The 14,109-nt window shown below is 38.1% G+C and overlaps 1 protein-coding gene across 1 annotated transcript in view; it reads left to right on the forward strand.

Moving 5' to 3' along the window:
- SMS (spermine synthase) overlaps positions 1-10,059 on the forward strand; it is a 28,455-nt gene extending 18,396 nt beyond the window's left edge. The window contains exons 9-10 of the mRNA XM_009877105.1: positions 6,428-6,543; positions 9,529-10,059. Coding sequence (XP_009875407.1) covers positions 6,428-6,543; positions 9,529-9,571 — 159 coding nt within the window. The 3' untranslated portion in view covers positions 9,572-10,059. The remainder of the gene's footprint in view (positions 1-6,427; positions 6,544-9,528) is intronic.
- The last annotated feature ends 4,050 nt before the right edge of the window (positions 10,060-14,109 follow it).

A 14,109-nucleotide genomic window follows, 5' to 3' on the forward strand; every position in this document is an offset into this window, starting at 1 on the left:
CTAATGTGATTGAATCACACTGTAAATCTTAATGTCTTTTCTGTTCTGTCAGTAGTGGAAGTATTTATGGCAGACTTGGCCAGAGCAACCATTTGTGTTGCAGTTGTTGTACTTGTAATGTATGCAGTGGGAATAGTTGACTTGACTAGAACGTATGTAAAGGTATGTCTGTGGACAGGTGCCTCTCAGACTTTACAGGAGGACTCTGGGAAGAAGCTTGTGCTGAAAGCTGGAGCGATGGCTGTGCTGCAGCCAGCACACAGGGGTGTGGTTTTGCATCAGCTGGAGCCAACAGAGGCAGAGACTGATGCAGCCCTTGCTGCCTGCCCTGTCCTGATGAGAGGGAATAGCTCAGTTCCAGCATCTCTGCTTGCAGAGGAAGAAGAAAGCTCTGCTGAACTGGCTCTGGAAGATTTAAAACCCTTGTGAAACTGCAGTTTCTAGTTCACAGTTGCAAAGCAACAAGGTGGGAGAGGGCAGGATGGGAAAGAAACAATATTACAACTGATGGGGCTTCAGTTTGGGCTTGTGGCTAACTGCTAGCCAGGGAAAGGGATGGAATATAGAAGCAGTGTACTCCAGCGCTTTAGTCTTCCTGAGGGTGTTGGAAAAAGGCAGAATTACTCCTGGGGCAGGTATCACAACTTTTGATACAGTGATACACTACTCAGCCCAAGGGCTACAGATGGTCCTTGTAGCCTCCTCCCAGTTTGGCCTGATTTAAAAACAAAATCAGAAAAACCCTCAGAAAACTCAGTAGTCTCTCATAGGAAGAACATGTTTGTGGGGGTGCTTTACAAAAGCAGCTGTCTGTAACTGTTTAAATTAGATTTTGAATTAAACTAGCTGAAACTGGAATTCCAAAGGATTAAGTTAGACTATGAGCAGAAGTTCAGACATGACCACAATTGACTTCAATAGCTGAGTGTAGTCACACACTGTTAACTCAAAACTGTTTCAAATGCTCTGATCAAATGCTCTGATGTGTTAGCTGATAAATGCCAGGGATTTTTAACTCCGTGTATTAGCATTGGAAATTTAAGTTACTTTTGTTCCAACTGTCTTATTTCCAGGATGCTTATCTTAAGTAGCAGGCTATGCTATACTTGTTGAAGGAATCATATGTCTGTTCAGGCAGTTGTGTTTTTAAAATCCAGGACGTTGTGTGTCCCCCGGCTTTCTTGAAGTATGCTTTCGTTCTTTAAAACCGATAATACATTAAATATTATCAGGAAAAGTGACTGTGAGAAAACCCACCTATCTGTTAGAGCCTGACCTTTGCCATAATGAGTAGATGTCTCATAGGAAAGATGCTTCAAAAGTGTCATTGTCCTCTTGGCTACTGGCCAGTAGCTATAGTTGCTACTTCTGCCTTGGCATTATGCTGTATGAGTGTTTGAAATTGGTTCTGTGTAGTTTGTAGCCCGTTCTGTGATAGTTCTGCTAGCAGAGGTTACCTTGTGTGTCTTATTAGAATGTCATTATTTCGATGCTCAAGAAATGCTTTAGCCAAAAGTGGAATTCTGCTCACAGAATGCCAGCATTTCACATACTGCATTGCTGCCTGACTCTAAATGCCACTACTGGGTTAAATAAATGGAAATGCTCATCTCTGAGCTCTGCATGGGTTTTGCTCTTTTAAGCATCTGTCAGCATGCATGGTCGAAAGCTGTCTATCTCCAGATAGATGTAATTTATCTGAGATTATCAAGAGAATTATTTTTTTGGCATACTACTCTTAACACACCTGGTTGTTCCCTCAGGATGCCATAGTGATCCTAAAAACAGTCTCCAAATGCCAATGCAGAATATCTTCTCACCACTAGATGGAGACTGATAACTGATATTGCCTAGCAGTTCGTTAACGCTTATAGAGAAATTCTGTCTGTTGAAGGTTTTTCAGACTATTTATTTGTGTTCCTATGGGATGCAAGAACATGTGTGGCCAATTTTAGGGTGAATGGACTTTTTGCTTGTTTCAGTTCTGGAATGACAGAAAGGTCAGTTTATGGATCTCATTCTCTCCTGCTGTTAGTCTGTGCATAAGTATGTTGGAGATGGGGGGAAACACCTCCATACTTGCTCTGTGTATCCACAAATAGTAATCACAATGAAAACAAGAAGTTATTTGTACAAGTAGCAGTCTTGCTTTTCATGTCCTTGCTTTTTTAGCTGCATCATTCATATTGAGAGTCTTGCAGCCTTCGTAGGACCTGGACAGAGAGAGCTGAGCTTTAAGACCCTTAGCCTGAAGAACTTGCAGTCCTGTCTGTAAGTTTGACTTGAGGCTTGTTAGTGAAAATTTACTGTTGAACATAATCCCCATAATCTGATGTTAAAGGGTCTCATATAGCTTGCCATACTTCTTTCTTCTTCTGAAGCTGATGCTTTGAAGTGTTTAGTCAGGTAACATGGGTGCAGGTCTGTGAGGTGTTGCCTTCTCTGAGGGGAGCCAGTTACAGGTGCAGGTTTCCAGTCATCACAGGCGAGAGAAGCATGAGGCAGTGAGGATGTTACAGCTTGGTTTATCCTGAAGTCCAGTTTCATCTCTTAAACAGTCCCACTCAGTGACTTGAACACATTGTTTTTATGCTATTGGGCTTTCTAAAGGCCAATATGACTTCTAGATTGCCCAAATGTGTTGTGTTTTTTTGTTTTTAATTCAGTAGATAATGTGTACTCATAAATACTAGTATGCTATGCTTGTAGTTTTTCTGAACCATCACCATCCTGCACCTTCTAAGTAGCATGTGAAGATTGTCCCAAGAGCTATGAAACTGCAGAGAGTACTTGTGAGATTGGCTCTGTGTCAGTGAATTGCATGCAGCTATGAAAATGCTTTTTTCTCTGCTAATTTTTTGCTCTGCTGATCTAATCCTTTGAGGTTTAGCAGGCTATCATTTTCAACCTGTTTACGAAGTAGAATATTTAAAAATACCTCTGAACAGGAATTTGCTCCTTCCGAGTCTGGGTCATCCAACCCAGGCAGGATAGAAACTGTCTCAGACTACTCGTGGGTTTGGGTCCAAGTAAACAGCACTAATCACTGGTGCAAGGGATCAGATGTCTGCTACATGCACACACAGCCCTTCACAAAGCTGTCACTTCCTGGCTGCTCTCTAATACAGTGTGGCCCTGCCCTCTGAATGTCCACCATGATGTTGTTCCATAGTTATGCTCCTTTTTTTGGCTCCTGTGTGGGTTTTCTAATTAGCACTTCCAAAGAAGACAACAGGGTTCTCCTTGACTGCAAATGTAAAAGGCGGCTGAAACGGATGCATGTGCCTGTGTGAGCCTGTGTGATTTCTTGTCACTTTGGGAGCCTTTAAGGGACAGTTACTGAAAGTTCAATTTTAACTGATTATTTGGGCAGTGCAGATATCTTCAGTCAGGCTTGCCTCCATTATTTCCTTAAAAGCCATCCCTGTCACCTCAAACTCAAGGCTAGCGCTGCTGCTAAATGTTTCATACTTTGTGTATCTCATCGTTGCTTGGTCACTCTGAACCCAACCTTGGCCACATTTAGCTCTGTCACAAAATAAAAATAGAAAACCATGTTTAAAATTAAACTTTTTCTGTATACTGTCATAGAAAAGGATGTCCAGTAGCGTGACATATAGGGTAAGACATGTAAGAATGACCTGTGAGAAATGGACAAGTATGGAAAGGAACCCTTCTGTCTGCTTTCAAGCCACTAGTTTGCTTTCTAAGGTTAGAGAAATGGCCTAAATTTAGCCTATAAACAGTTGATGGACACATCCTGTTTGTAAGCTCCAGTTAAACTTTCCCCACCTATAAGGTTAATTTAAACAAATCCGTTTTTTAAAAAATTACTTATTTTAAGGCCTGTTTTTTGCTGTCTGCCTGGAACTGTGTTTATTATTTAAATTTTTTGTACATTGTGCTGTAGAAACATGAAAAACTAAACCCACACTACTAGAGAATGTGTGCCTTCTGAAAGCCTGGAAGTATTGATGTTGGGAGACAGGCATGAGCTGCTGAAGTGTGTGCAAGCATGGAGCAGACTCAGAATGCAAAGGCTGTGAAACAGTTCAAGATTAATCAATCTTAGTCTTATAAATACAAATCGGTTAATTTCAAACATTTTCATGTCAGAGAGGTGCTTGCTAAGGAGAAAATTTTCATATTACTCCATTTCCTATTTGTCATTGATTGACAAGATTAAGTAATGGAGGGTGGGCAGAAGAGTTTGGTAGGGGTTTTGTTTATGTTGAAAATTAACCAAAGAGTGTGAGGGGGGCAAAAAGGGAGGTCTGATTTTGCTTATTTCACTGTGAAAGCACCATTGAATATTGGTTATTGTTTGAGTATGTGGTGGCTGTTTGGAACAAAAATGTATTGCTCTACCACATAACTGTTTTCATGAGATGGGGAGAGTTGAAATGAACACAGGTTATTAGACTGATCACTGTATTGCATTCTGAGCTTGGTTCCCCTATTTTATCAATAGAAGAACAACTAAGTGGGGTTGACACGGTTATCGGTGCTGTAGTCTTAGTGGATAAAGCTGATAATTTCTTACAGAAAGGTGTTAATAGTAGTGATTTTTAAATAACTTTTCTCTTTACTCAAAAAGTTCATCTGAGTTTTCTAGATTTGATATTTAGAGTACCTAGCTTTTTGTTGGGTAAAGCCAAAAAATTGCAAACAACATATAATTGTGCAGCTCTATGAGATCCTGTAGTGTGTCTCCAGAAGGAGAAATTAATAGAACAACCAGGTAGGATGTGTGAACCTTTAGGTAGGATCTTGATTTGGAGACTGGGGAGTTGAGAGTTTGAAAAGTAAAAATTGCTTATTGACATGTTTTCTTGTTCCTGTAATTTGTTTTCCACACTGTCTGCAGTGATTTGTCTGTTACTGGAGAAGGGAGAAAGGATGAAATACCGAAGTGACAGGCTGGGAAACTTTTGTCTCATTGTATATCCTTATTAAACTTCCTTCACGATAGTGGTATACTCCATAAATTACCTAGCACTGTTTTCTATTTATGACTTAAATTACACACACCAGGTGTTTTTTTTTAGTTTTCTTTTGCATTCAATCTGATGTTGAAACTAAATTATACGTTTGGTAAAGGGCAACTGAACCAAATAACAGCTACAGTCCCCTGGATAATAACAGGTTACTAAAAAAGTACTACACTAGTCTGTTCATTGTTGTGCTTCGTGCAGTTGTGCTCAGTTTGTGTTCATCTCCTACCTTTTTACAAACCTCTTGTCTTCTGATACCCAAAACTGAATATGTTGTATTCAATATAAAGCATGCTGTCTTCCTTTACCAAATAAACAAGTGCATGTTTTGTTGTGGAATATGATTAAAATGATAATCAAACACATTTTATGCAAGTTCTTTCGAAAGAGGTCTTTGAAGAACATGCTTTTATAAAAGGCGCAGTGTATAGGATTTTAAATTGAAGTTTTCCACTTGTGAAAATTTGAGCACAATACAAAAGATTCATTGAGCATGATGCAGAAAATTCAGAGGAAGAACGGTATGATGAAGTCTCTTTTCCTCTAGGAACAGAGCTATGTTAAATACATTGTGAAAAAATCCTACCAATAAAAAATAGAAAAAAACCATTTTAAATCCCAGAGTCAGAAACAGAGTTTCTAGCTAGTTATCATCTGATGATGTTAAATGGAAAAAGCTACATGGAAAAAAACCTAAATGTAGGTGGAGCTGTTTAGATATATTGGTTTCAGATAAGATCTCTGCTTGTTTTGGCCTTTGCCCCTTGTTGTTTTTAAGAGCACAGGTAGTATTTGTTAATCAAACTCATCTTCCTTGCCTTATGAAAATTAACTGTCAGTTGCATCTGTGCATCTATGTGCACAGAATTGTTTTAAGGCCATTTTTAAAAATCTGGGCGCACCGAAAAGCAGAACTTTAAGAATGCAGCTTTTTTAAAGACTATTTTCTTGGAGTTAGGAGCTTCATAATGTGTTATCAGAGCGATGCACACATGTGAAACATAAGTAGCGCAGACATTTAGGAAGTGTTCAATAAATCCGTTGTTTGTGGGGTACTGGAGAACTTGACCTTCCTTTCAGATTAGAAGTCTTAAAATATTGAATAAACTGTGACTGAGAGCTATGTATTTTCTTAGATCTAGCTCTTTTTTTTCCTTAGTTGAACAATCCATAGTCTTTCAGGGTCAGATGTGTATTAATGTTATTTACAAGCGGGAAGGAACAAAGATACCTCATTAAGTAATTGGGAAAAAAAAAAACCCCAAACTACATATGTGTACACATGTGCAAATTCGCCTTGTAAATATTAAGAACAGCATGTATCTATTTCTGAACTATTGTGAGAGTCTTGTATTAATGTGAAAATGTATATTTATCTGCAGTTTTGCTTATTTATTTGGTTGTAACTGGGACTTCTTTTTTTTTTTGTGCAGGGAAACTGTATCAATCTGACTGATGCCTTGACTCTGTATGAAGAACAGCTTAGCAGGCTTTATTGTCCTGTGGAGTTTTCAAAGGAAACTGTGTGCGTTCCCTCCTATATGGAATTGTATCCTTAAAGACTGAAAAAGAATGGAGAGTGTGTCTTAATAAATCAAGCAAGCTTGGATTGCTTGGAGGTAATGGACTCAAGTGTAAGAAGGCAGTTCTAATTTAAACGCTATTAATGTTTTTTTCATAGTAAATGAACTACTGCAGCTTTATTTTGAGGATAATTGCAGGAATTATTTTTTTAAGGGTGCTATAAATTCACAGCTGGTAAAGTTATCAATCTATGCTTTTTCTTAGTGTTTCCAAGTGTCTTGTTTTTGTAATGTAGGATAAACTATATGATTAAGGTAATGCTGCCTGGGAGTTCTGGCAAGGCTGTATCTTTTTCTTATTTCTTTCACAAAAAACGCCAAACCGAATAGCCTGAACCAGATGTTTAAATAGTCTCTGGTAGATCTATTCTGCTGTGTAAAGCTCAGACTGGATTTTTAGTGGGGAAAAGAAAGTGATTTCTAATAATCATCACTTGTTAGTGTTACTGAAAAAAATATTGCAACTGGGAGGATATACATTTCTTGACAAATCTTATTTCTTAAAAATAATCCTTCTGGATTTCTTCATTTTCTGGGTGGCAGGCAAGGATCTAGAAGTTTTGACTTCAAGCCATTAGCTCTAGAAGGGACAGTCTGATCTGCTATAGGGCGCTTCTGCTGGCTGCATTTGCCTTGAGCATTTACTGCTTTGTGTGATCTCCAGGGAAGTGTTTCCGCAGGGTAATGACTGCTGTGACTTTCCCTCTCTTGACAGGAGAGCTCTTTCCAGGATCTGCTTATTCATAATATGTTAAGTGTGTGAAACCACCACAACCTTTCTTCTATTCTGTGTGTTCATTTTGCTTCTCCTCTCTCTCTCTAATCTTGACACTGTTTAATGCTGTAGCCTGCTGTTCTGTTCCTCATTATTGTCAGCTCTCCAGTGAAACTCAGAGTTGATCTTAACATTTGCAAGACAAAAATGTACAGAGTGAAAGAGAATATGAAGGTATTTGCCCTTGTAGCTCACAGTTTTGGAGAATATGGTTATTTTTGCCTTTATAACTGATAGGTCTTAATGCAGCATGTATGTAATTTGAAAAAGTCTTCTAAATACTTACTGCATTGTTTATTTGGAAATATGCAAGATATTTCTGAACAAATAGAGTAGTAAATGCTACTGCATTTCTTTGAAACATACTTTTAAATGTTTCTAGTATACTAATGAATATTAAATATTTTAGCAATTAATTTATTAAAACTAGCCATTAACTAGGTATAACAGAGCTTAAAAATGAATAGTTCTTAAAATGGACTAAGCTTTATTAGTTTGATTTTTCTGAATTAACAGTGATATAATGCTAAAGGTACAGGAATGTTAAAGAAGCCATCTTGATGGCTTCAGATTACCCCAAAGCAAGTTCTCTAACTCTTAATTTGATCTTAGTCTACTAACAGAGCTTTATTTGGATTTTTAGTACCGGTTACTGCTTTTCTTGAAACTAAAGATTTCCAAGTAGGAGTATGTATCTGAATGGAGGGTTATGCCTAAATGCTGTTCCACAGATGACGGATGTTAGAGTTGAATTGTGACAAGTAATCAAAAAGTAAGACTTTTTTCTTTCTGAGGGACGTGATTCGTACATGACTTTCATTTAAGTACCTGAAATCTCTTGAGCCATTGAACACATCTTCACTTATGCAAATGGTCATATTTGTAATCTGAGCAAAAGTTACCTGTGTGGGTACCTGAATGTGGCCAAAGTAGTAAGATGGCTTATCACTTTTTATTGTTACTTGTTTTACCTACTTCAAGAATTATTATTCTGTGTAATTATTACTTGAAATTTTGGAGAATACCAGTGTAGCTTTGGGGGTCACTTGAAATTCAAGTAACTGTTGACATAAAAGCAAGCTCCCTATCTTAAGGAAAGCATAGTTGTCTGAGGTATCTACCATGACCTTATGGTGAACATGGAGGCTCCTATCTGGGGCCTATGTGACCTTGTTGGGTAAACAGAAAAGTGTATATCTTTACGTGGTTTTATTAAATTGTTAATCCCAGAAATATACTGTGCAGCTATTGCTGTAACTTTTTTAAAAGTCAGATGTTTGTGTCTAATCCTCCACTTTGCTGTTCTGGAAGCAGGTAGAATTATGTAACTCTGACCTCCCTCATGTGCCCAGCATGGCAAGAGAGCTGCTGAGCATCAGTCGTCTGTCCTGCGAGCAGCACCTTAGAGATCTGTGGCTGGAGCGTGGCTGCTGGGTCTGTCTGTAAAAAACAAAACAAAAAACCCCCACAAAAAAAAAAAAAACAACACCAAAAAAGCAGCAGCAAAAAAAGCACTGATTCAGCTGGCGGTTGCTCTGTATTTGCTTCTAGCTTGGTCTGGGTGACATAAAGGTCTGCTTTCTGAAAAGTGTTTAGGTACCTAAGGCAAACACCACAGGAGCTTTTAGAGAAAAGCCTAAGCAGAGTTTAGATGCATTTGTCAAATGTGTGTTTTACAGAACCCCCCCCACTGAGGCAGTTAAGAGGCAGTAGGCATTTAAGTCTTTGCCCAGTGAGACACGTGGACACCTAGTGTTCAGCTACTGACATCTCAATATTAATTTTGTGGCTGATTGTGTCTGCATTACAGAATCACAAGTTAGGGAGCTGAATGTCTTTTTCCTGTTCAGGCTTACCACTTTACAGCTGAGAAGATGAGCAAGAGAGATTGCAATGCAAAAAAACCCAAACAAATGCCATCTGAAAGTTACTCTGCAGCAAGAATTAGAAAACATGGCTTTGCAAAGGATTTGTTTTAGTGGAAATGGGATGCTCCTTTCAACTGATGAGTCAAAAAGAGGATCAGGGAGATTTCACCTTTGAGACTTTTGCCTACCCCGTCTTTGTGAGCTACCGGTTTTCAGAATTGAAATACTAGTGAAAAGAACTACTTCTGTTTTAACTGTGTACTAAAAACTACATTTTGTTTTATTCCTTAACTGCTTATTTTCTCCAGATGGGTATTCTACACTATTTGGAAGAAACAAAGTGACACCTGAACATCAAGATTGAGATTATCCTCAATGTACATGCTGCATGGAGCATATACGCCTGCCACGTGCTGCATATTGGCATCTTGAACCTTTAAATTATATGCTGTAGATGATCCTGAAACTTAGTCATGCTATTGATTGTGAATTCTTTAAATGTTTTTTATTATTATTTTAATTTAAAAGCAAATGGAAAAATGTATATTTTGATGAGCAAGGGTGTTATTTTTGAAAGTCAGCTTAAAGATGAATAAGCAGCAAAACTATGTAGCTGCTGAATGCACTGAACCTTTAGAATGTGATCCTTTTTATTTTTTTGTAGATCTTCACAAACTGATTAAAAAAAGACATCTTTAGCATTTCATCCCTGAAGGATTGTCCATGGAGTTTGTTTTGGGTGGGATTTTGTTTGTTTGCCACCATATTTTCTTATCTGTGGTGCTTTTTTTCTAAGGATGAAAGGTTTTTTGGTTTTGGTGGGGCATTTGGTTTTTTTTGTTTTTTTCTTTTTCAAATGAACACTGTAGTGTTTCTATATAGAGAAGAGTGTAACTAAAAAAAAACAAACCAAAAAATCTTCTGAAAGGATACCCCAAATCCTTTATTGCAAAGGGAAGAAAGCTGCTCTTAAATTGCATTTACTCTAGTTTCATTCATCATTGCTGTAATCTCTTCTACAGAAGACTTTTTGACCTTCACCTTACAGAATTATGTAGCTGCTGCCATATTGACTATTCAGATTTTGATAGGGAAGTAACAGTAGGTTATAGAGGCACTTTGAACTCTATCAGTGTGAAAATTAGAATTGGTTTTCTCTCCCACCACAGTGCAAGAAATGGAGCGCAATATGGTTCTTGTGGGAATGCATTCAGTCTTATGGGAGGTACTAGGTTCTTGAAGAAGGAAAGGTCACTTTAGAGAGCAAGAAAGTGTGGATGTGATCTAGATTCATGTGCACCAGTACTGAATGTTTTGAGGCAAGTGTGTGAACTTCAGTAGGGTAAGTCCTGGTCATATTCCTGCAGATTGACCATGTTGTGTGGTGCTCTTGCTATAAAAATCAGTGGAAGCTAGGTCACACCGTAGTTGCTTGCTGGAAGATAAAGCATTTTTCTTGCTGTTTCTCTTGTCTGAAAAGTTACATTTTTATAAGAATGTGCTGTGTATTGACTAAAACTTCACTTTCAGTGTTTAAAAGATCCCGCTTGAAAGGAGGTAGGAAGTAACCATTCTGTGCATTTCTGAACATTTGCAAGTTACAATGGAAGGTACACCATTTCCCTAAATGCTCTAATCCTGAACTGTAATGATGTTTTTTCCTTCAACACATAGTATCAATATTTTATTAGTTTTATTGGAGGGATTTGATTTCCCTCCCCCTCAAAATACTGTTAATGAAAACAAACCAACCAACCAATAAGCACTCTGAAGATCCATATTCTTAAATCATGCATAAAGAAAATTTTTCTGTGTTCCACATATATAAGCTGGTCATGTAGTCTGAGTAGCCTATTTGGAATTCCAGAGTGATATTAGAAAATTTGCAAAAATTTACTCTTAATTTGGTGTGTAATTATTTTTTTGTATTGTACAATTGTGCCATTAAAATGCTTTCAGTTTGGAGAGCCAATAGAAGTATTCTTCTGTCTTGCTGGTTTAAGTTATTGCAGTTAATGTTAATTCTTTAATATACATGGGGCACAGTTCTTCTGTGGCCTACATCTTGTGCATCCCTAAATACTTGCAAAGAGCAGAACCTCCTTCTAAACAGGAGGGAAGAGTTTCTTGCATTTCCCTGAGTGTTTTAGCTCCATTGTATATATCTCAAAAAAATACCTTGATATTATTGCCTATAACTTAGTCATGACCCTTCATTTATGATACAGGACTGCAGTCAGTGTATTGTATACCTGCAAATGAGTGCAGGTGTCCTATAAAGTTACTTTTATCCTTAACTTTGCAAACATGAATATTCCTGTTGATCATTAGCGTGACTAGCCACATAGGTGAACCTAAGCACACAGGCATTCGCTGGGATGGCGCTTGCAGTGTAGATGTTCTGAGTGAGCTTGATAAACATAGAAATTAGCCAAAACAATTGGAGGTGTCTTTTTTTTAACAAAGAAATTTGTGAACTGGAAGATGGCTTTAATTTGCTTGCTGTACCAAGGCTAGCACTTTTAACAACGCAGCACAAGGCTGCATGAGCATGGAGATGTTGGGTGTGTAGGGATGTTCCATAACCAGTTGCCAGAGTGACCAGGGGACTCAAATTGCATATTGATAGGTGAGAGGCAGCAGTGCTTGCAAAAATCTTTTTCAACTGATACAGTATAAAGAGAGTTGAAGGAATTATTTTTTTTCTTTAAAGTGTTTTAACATATAGTCATTTTTTAAAGTGATAGATGCAGTATAAAGCAATTCAGCAAACACTGAACATTTTATTTTTTTTAAGTTGCTGAATTCATTGTAAGCAAATATATACACACTGTTGGTCTTTATTTATTGTAGTATAGATTTTTTTTTTTAGAAGGAAAATAAGTCTTTATATTAGAATTTTTCAAATGCAAACTGTGATAGCTGATCATTTTTCCATATTTAAGGCCAGATGGGAAATAACTGATTGCTGCACTATGTATGCAAACAGTTACCAAGTTGTGGTTAACATTATGGTTTTCTTAAATATACTTTGCACTAAGTGCTGCTTCCACCTAGAAATGTGATCTGAGTATTGAAGAATTTGATTGATAGTAGCTTGTGCAAAGAGAAGACTGTTGGCGTTGTATCTACTGCATCAGTGCAGTGCACATATTAAAATAAAGGTACACTATTACTACTGGTGTGTTCGAATTGTCAAATACATTATGGATTCAGTATTAAAATGACAGAATTGATGGGTATGATGCTTGCCATTGTACTTTTTTTCTCGTCACCTAACAAACATGAAGGTACTTAACAGTCTTTGTACTGAGTATCTTTTCTGTCTCAGATTAATAAGTTCAGTTATTTTCTGTATGATACATGCTTAGAAAAGATACTGTAATATGAAAGAGCACACTGATATTTGTGATGGGAAGGAACCCATAAGGGTTCATTGATCTTTGCCTAGGAAGAGTTAATTTTCTGTGAGTGCTGTAGGTGTGAATTCTTCGGAAGCCTGTAAGTGTAAGTTATTTTAGTCCTTCTGCTGAAGTGTCAGGATGGCTTTGGGTGGCAGCATGACTCATTGTGTGGCATGGAGAAAAGATAGACTTGGGAGAAAAAAGTGAGACGTTAGGAATGATGCAAGCTTTGGCAGAGAGGCTTAAGGAAGAGGGAGAAGGGCATGAACAGGGTGGGCATGTTGAAGAAGCTACTCTGGAGTGCGATTCAGAAAGATTTATGGTGTCAGACACTGAAAGAAGAATGTGACTTCTGAAAGATTGTAGAGAGATGTACATAAATTCCACCTATCTGGAAAGAAGTATTTATACCTGTCACAAGTACAGTGATAGCAAAGGGATTGGTACTTGGCAGAAAAAGAAGAGGGAAGCCTTAACTTTTTGAACAAAAAAAAAAGTTTCACAGACTTTGAGGGTAAGATAAAGGATAATTTTAGAGTGCCTGTATGCACAGCAGGGAGGATAGGTAGCTCTATTTTCAATGTTCGGGGTTTGCAGTGTTGACAGCTTGCTGGAAGGAACAAGATGAGGGGACAAGTGAGAAGAGTGCTTAATTTCTTATGTTAATTTAGGAGTAGGAGACTGCAGATGATGTTGCCTGAGGGTAATATCAGGACGTTGATAAACCTTGCTGACAGAAGAAAAAAAGGAATAGTTGACATGTTTAAAGGAGCTGCTGAGTGAGTGAGAGAAGTAGCAAGCGCAGTGCAGAAGTGATTAATATTAGCATTGAGCAACATGAAAGTGCCTGCTGGAAATGTGGAATGCTTTAGGAAGCAAGGAGGTAAAAATGTGGAAAGAGAAGGGTGGGAGGATGTGAAGTTCATACAGTGGTCATATGTTTTAGTGAGCTTGAACTTCAGAGGTAGGAATGGAGAAAGTGGAAAGGAAGGAAAGAAGAGGGTGAAATGCACTTCACAACTGGAAGCATGTTGAGAAGTGTTCCTGTGCAGTGTCAAGCAAAGAAAGGATGCAGGAGGAGGAGTTGTTCAAAATAGGAAGGAACTGAGGGAGTGAGCCAAGAGGAGGAACCAGAAACATGACAGTACAACAGATGTTTCCCAAATCCCCACCACATATGGACGTATCAAACAAGAGTGCTGTTGCACTGCCTAGCCTGTCCTCTGCAGGTGTTAGAGAAGGAAGAGAGGTTGGAAATGTTTAGGATTTTTTACTGAGTAGTTGTTGCAAGATGACCCCTAAGTATTAAGAGGAAAAGAGCTTAACTGCTGGAAATGAAATGACCAAAAGGAAAGTGTTCTGATTAAAGAATCTTTATGGTAGACAGGTTACCCAAGCAAATAAATACAAGCTTTGAAGCCCAGAAGAAAGGGCACTATGTGATACCTAACTGTCGTAGGTTGTCATTGTGAGCATGGAAGAGCG

Source organism: Apaloderma vittatum, unplaced genomic scaffold (genome assembly GCF_000703405.1).
Source record: "Apaloderma vittatum isolate BGI_N311 unplaced genomic scaffold, ASM70340v1 scaffold4839, whole genome shotgun sequence".
In the NCBI taxonomy this organism is placed as follows: domain Eukaryota; kingdom Metazoa; phylum Chordata; class Aves; order Trogoniformes; family Trogonidae; genus Apaloderma; species Apaloderma vittatum.